Source organism: Grammomys surdaster, unplaced genomic scaffold, assembly GCF_004785775.1.
Source record: "Grammomys surdaster isolate TR1022 unplaced genomic scaffold, NIH_TR_1.0 99, whole genome shotgun sequence".
NCBI classification, from domain to species: domain Eukaryota; kingdom Metazoa; phylum Chordata; class Mammalia; order Rodentia; family Muridae; genus Grammomys; species Grammomys surdaster.
In genome coordinates this window covers 10,817,128-10,823,127 of record NW_021604578.1, presented here as the reverse complement: position 1 = coordinate 10,823,127, position 6,000 = coordinate 10,817,128, and the positions used below count along the sequence as shown (strand labels likewise).

At 40.7% G+C, this 6,000-nt stretch overlaps 1 protein-coding gene across 3 annotated transcripts in view; it reads left to right on the top strand.

Annotated features, from left to right (window-relative positions):
* The window catches only part of Ercc8 (ERCC excision repair 8, CSA ubiquitin ligase complex subunit), a 37,762-nt gene that overhangs the window by 11,741 nt on the left and 20,021 nt on the right, over positions 1–6,000 (top strand). For all 3 annotated transcript variants that reach the window (XM_028783882.1, XM_028783875.1, XM_028783878.1), the window contains 2 exons: positions 916–1,039; positions 4,182–4,263. In XM_028783882.1, the coding sequence (XP_028639715.1) occupies positions 980–1,039; positions 4,182–4,263 (142 nt within the window). In that variant the 5' untranslated portion in view covers positions 916–979. The remainder of the gene's footprint in view (positions 1–915; positions 1,040–4,181; positions 4,264–6,000) is intronic.

Here is a 6,000-nt window from a genome sequence, read left to right as displayed (position 1 = left end):
GAAAAGAAAGGAAGGAAGGAAGGAAGGAAGGAAGGAAGAAAGAAAGAAAGAAAGAAAGAAAGAAAGAAAGAAAGAAAGAAAGAAAGAAAGAAAGAAAGAAAGGCTAGAACATCCCCAGGGAACATGACAGAAATGATTCCATTTGCACTTTGATATAAGTCACCAGCGTAGGCCCAACTCTACAGCCCTGACTAATCACTCACTTTCCTTGGGATTTCCATCCATACTTGGAGATTTAGCATTCCAAACAGATCCGTAAAGCTCAGCTCATGGCTTTGCCCTTGGTGCCAATGAAGAGGAAAAGACAATTTCTAGAGTTTCTCACTTTCTATAACAGAAAGTAGGTACTTGCGCTCAACAAAACAGAGGCTCTCTGCATCTAGGAGAGGTTTGAATTCTTAACTGAAAAGAAAGAAAGGTGCCTATGAGCTGCTGTCCACACATTTAACTGTCTTCATCCAACTGTGGGTAAACACTATTGTGTGGAATCCCATGGCAGTATGTGGAACATTCCACGGTTCTAATAATGATAATTGAGAAAGGAAAATCCCATGCTGGTATGGAAAACCACTGCCATCTCCAAGGTGAAGGAAGTCCACTGTAGTTGGCCACATATACCCTGCCCCCCCCACACACACACACACACTGACCAACACACACACACTGAATACAATACAGGAGTGAGCATATCCCACATGGTGTGCCTCAGGAGAAGGCAAGCTTCCACATCTTGAGATGGGAACTGAATCTGGAGATGCCTGGACATCCTCTCTTCCCTTCAGAGTAGCTAGGACAAGGATGTGTGAAGTTACAGTATCAATCCATATCGTCTTACCCAAGCCTGCTTCTTTTTCGTAATAATACATTTGAAACTCACCCAAGACAGCAGTCTAAATCGTGATTGCTGTTTTGTAGAAGCCATCCTGATGTTCACAAATACAGCGTGGAGACTGTTCAGTGGTACCCTCATGACACTGGCATGTTCACATCCAGCTCGTTTGACAAAACTCTGAAAGTATGGGATACAAACACATTGCAGGTAAGAACATTAACACCTCTCCAAATTGCTTTGTAGGATAATGGAAAATTGAGTCTCAACTGTATTGGATGATCTTTTTGCTAAGATATTCTGAGTGTCAGAATAAGGAGAGTTATACCCTGGTTAACTAATTTCTGCTGATTAGCTCTGTGACAATGGGCAAATGCCAAAAGAACCCTGCGTCTTTGTTCTCTCATCTGTAAATGAGGGCAGGATGGCACCTTCTAGAATGGTGCCATCTATTCTAGATGGCTTATTTACCAACATACATAAAATATTTAGCACAATGCCTAGCACATAATTAACACACAGAACCTTAGCAAATACCTTTATTATTTGAAAACTTTGAGCTTAGGAATAGAATTAGAACTTTTCCCCTCTTGATCTAAAAACTTGCAGGAAAAGAAAGATTTTAAAGTAGAGTTTAATAAAAGTATAGATGGTTGAGATGAGAATTATATGATAATTAGTGAAATTTTTCAGTACTACCCTTTTCTCTTGGCTTTCTATCTGCATACCTGTAAAATCTCTCTATAGGAATGTGACATCTCTTCAGAGTTGGTATTTCCTGTGTTCTTGTGTTCTGTGCCAGCCAGGGTTATGTAGCAAGACTCTGTCTCAAAAAACAAAAGCCAACAAAACATGTGGTAAAGATTAAATGTGTGTCATGAGCTTCCTGTTTTGACCACTCTGGGTTATCTTGAGGTCCAACCAATCCTCCATTGGCAGAGCCAGCAAAGTCCTGTTTAAAGAGTTTGAAAAGCTTCGAAGGAATCTAGAACCCTATAGACTGGTTCTCAAAGAATAGAAAGATCTAGAAAAGTAACTTCAACTTGATAAATGTTGCACTCTTGTTGTTTTTATATACAGCAAGAGGCTGAGAAGGCAGGACTCGGATAGCTTTTATGAGACAGAGTAGCAGTTGGTCATGGTTTATATACCTATAATTCTAGCATTTGGGAGGCTAAGGCAGGAGAGTCATGTGTTTGAAGCCAGCCTGTACTGTCCTGTAAGTTCAAAGCCAGCCTAGGCTATAGAGCAAAACCCTGTCTCAGAGCAGCAGCAGCAAACACACACACAAAAATGGTTCCCAGTTCTGGAATGGGAATTAGGTAGTTTATTGTGATCAAAGGGTTTGCAAGAAATGCATCTGGAGATAATCTAGGAACTGGTCTATTTGATTCTGATTCCGGAGTGAGTCTATACCAAAAGTAGAGGTTTGCGAGTCAGTAACATTCAGCTGCAGAGAGGAAGCTTATATAGAACAAAACACTACGAGTAACCAGGGTTATAGCATAGAAGAAGTGGCAACAAACTCTGCAAAGTAATGGAAAGGAAAAAGACTGTTTCTAGGAAAGTGGGGTGAACAGCTGTATTGGTCAGCTTCCTAGCTGACAAACCATGTAGAATAACGAGGCTATCAGTGACAGTGAAAGAGTAGTGTAAATAAGAATAATGAAACAAAAGTAAGATTGCAGTGAGTTAAGAAATGGTAACTGGGTCCTAGAGAGATTGTTCAGTGGTTAAGAGCACTGGCTGCTGATCCAGAGGACCCAGGGTTCATTTCCCAGCATCCATATGGTATCACACTATAGTCTGTAAGTCTGTAAGGGGATCTGGCACCCTCACACAGACATGAATGCAGGCAAAACACTAGTACACATAAAATAAAATCAAATAATTAAGAAAAGAAGAAATGGTGATTAAAGATTGCTAAATTTGATGTGAAGAAGAGGAAAGAAAGTTGAGGGGTGGTATTTCTTTATTTTATCTTGGGGATAGGTACTAAGATGAAGAGCTTTCAGTGCTTCCAGGAATGAGCCAGAAAGGACAGTAGTTAGAGATAACTCATAGTTAACCTGTAGATTGAAGTTGCTCACAGTGTTGAGAGGCTCTGAACTTGTGAAATGGGGAAGGACTATTTCTCCATGATGGAAACGAAGAGCAGAAAGAAAGCTTAAGCAAAACTGACTGGCTGCATAAGAGATTGGGAGATTTCTGATTCAGTGGCTTTTATTTTCTCTTTGAAGTAAAAGATCTGATCACCTGTTGTGATTGCGTAAGGATGTTTGTGAACAGTGGAGAGCTGGAAATGCTGCAGGATATTGCAGACAACTAGTAAGACTCTGTACGGTGGGCTGGCAGTCCTTACTAAAGTCTACCTGTAGTGAGTGCTCTTCTAGTGAGGCCAGTCTGCTAACTGCGGGTTTTGCTGAGTAAAGCAGAGACTGACCAAGAGTAAGCTGTGGGCAAGTCTGACTCAAGGTGTCTTGAAAATAAAGTGATATTAAGGATGCAAGCAATGGGGCTGAAGAGATTGCCCAGCAGTTAAGAGCACTGGCTGCTATTCCAGAGGTCCTGAGTTCAATTCCCAGCAACTACATGGTGGCTCACAACCATCTGTAATGGGATTCAATGCCCTCTTCTGGTGTGTCTGAGACAGCTAAAGTGTACTCATATAAATTAAGTAAGTAAGTAAATAAATAAATAAATAAATAAATAAATAAATCTTAAAAAAATATAGGCATCTTCATTAGTTGCTAGTGGCTGCTTTGACACTACCATAGCAGAGATGTCTGGCTGTCTTTGCTCATTGAAACTGCAGAAAAGCTTGCCAACCCTTTTGTACTTCAGTGTGGCAGTAGATTAAAAAGGTGGGTATTTTATGGCTTTGGGGTAGAGGTCTTGACAAATAGGATAGCAGCAAACAGAGAGAGTGGTACTGGCTGTGCTGGACTTCACAGTGCAAGCTGGGGAGGAAGAGTGGACAGGAAGGAATGCTAGGGAATCCGGGGCTTGTCCCAGAGTTCTAGGGTCGCTGGTGAAGAAAGCCAAAAGGAGATACTGTGGTTACAGATAGCTGTCATTCATGATTTCATGGGCATGTGATTGAATCATGGATGAGAACTGAGGCCAGCTGCCTCTGAGAGGCAGAGCTAGCTAGCTCATTGATGGAGATGCTAACCTGCTAGAGAGGAATGGTGAGCCAAAGGCTTGTCTTTCCTTAACTTCTGGGACTTGTCATGTTTTAGTTGATAAGTTGCTAACAGTCAATTAAGAGTATGTTTAAGTTATGGGAAGGAGAATTATTGCTTTGGTTTTACATGTTTATTTGTTTGTTTGATCGTCTCTTGATTAACAGGCTGCAGATGTGTTTAATTTTGAGGAAACAGTTTACAGTCATCACATGTCCCCAGCAGCCACCAAGCACTGTCTGGTAGCAGGTGAGTTCACATCCTTTTGCCTTTTAGCATATGGAAAGCTCTCCCGTTTTAGAGTTAGTTATGTTTGACAGAAAAACTTTAACCTAGGTAAAGGTTACTTTAAATACTGTATCCTAGTGTAGGTCTAGCACGTGCTAACAGCTAGGATTCAAAGAGTGTGAGAGTATCGGTTCTCTCTCTCCCCCTTTCTTTTTTCCTTTATTTTGCTTCTTTCAGGGAGCCTGTGTCTGTTCTCTGAGGAGTCCTTTTAAATCACTAATCTTTCAGGTATTTTTATATGAACAAAATATGGTTCCTCAGTGGGTGGAGCTGTTTGCTGCCAAGCTTAATGTCTAGAATTTGATCCTGGAACACACAAGGTAGGACAGACTGACTACATCAGGTTGTCATCTGATCCCAGCATGCCCTAACACACACACACACACACACACACACACACACACACACACTACATAATTGTATTTTTTATTGGATATTGTATTTATTTACATTTCAGATGTTATCCCCATTCTCCCCCCTCCATAAACCCCTTATCCCATCCCTCCTCCTCCTTTTTGCTTTTATACCATTTTAATTTCATGCAAGTGTTAAGGTCAGTTCTAGGTTGAGGAACTAACAACACAATAGATGCAAATAGTCAAGGAACAAGCAAAACAATACACACAAATAGTCAAAGAACAAGCAAGGCAATAAACAAAATTTGGTGAACACTCCTGTGATCACTGTTTCTAAGGGATTATCAAGATGACCAAAATACCTGAGCCTACTTCCCTGTCCTAGCCCAAAGTCATTTTCATGCCTGAAGCCTACTTCGTTGTTCTAGCCTAATATTTAGATTCCTGCCTGAAATTACTTCTTTGTTCTAGCCTAATGTCAGATTCCTGCCTGCAGCCTATTTCCTTGTCCTTGGCCAGTGTCAGATTCCTGCCAGGCAGCCCCAAAAGCTGTCCATATCTCCCCTTTTTTTATTGCATAAACAAGAGCCTGTCTTAGGTCGTTCTGATAAATGTATTTTTTTAATTTGATAATTTTTCCTGTTCAACACAATCAAAGGAAAACTTCTTTCTCTTTAACATTGTTATGGAAAGGAAATAGGTATTTATATGAATCCTGCAATAGCAACAAAACATTTATGTATAAAGAAGAAAAACTGTTAACCTAATATTAGGTGTCTGGTCTTAGGCCTCCATTATTCCTGGTACTGCATGAGTCTCCTCACAGCTGGACATCAAGCAGCTGCTTCTTCTCTAAGAGCCAGACACTAACTGATTTTCAAGATCTGTTCAGCCTGAGTCAGTTGCTATGACGCTGTATGTAGGAATTGGAGGGATAGCAATAGCGTTAACTTACAGAAACTGCTGTTGAACTTGAATGGTTTCATGAGACAACATGGCAAAGATACATACCCTTGGAATGCTGATGGAGGCTCCCTTGTGATATTTCACTGTAGTTACTTCTCGGTGTCTCTGCACAGCCTACAGCCTACACAGACAGACTGTTCTGTTGTAAGACTGGGCAATGGAGCAGAGGTCACAGCACAGGTCTGCTGTGAGTGAAGTGCAGGCACAGGTCCATTTCTCAGTCATAACCAATAGAGACAGACACTTTAGATGTTTGTAAATGGATTATGGCCTGCCCTGTCTATTTCTGTATAGAAGACTGAAAATGCTGTGATTGTTAGTGGTAATTTGCTGAGATCTTTTTTATAATGTATAATATTATATAAAAACTTTTCAT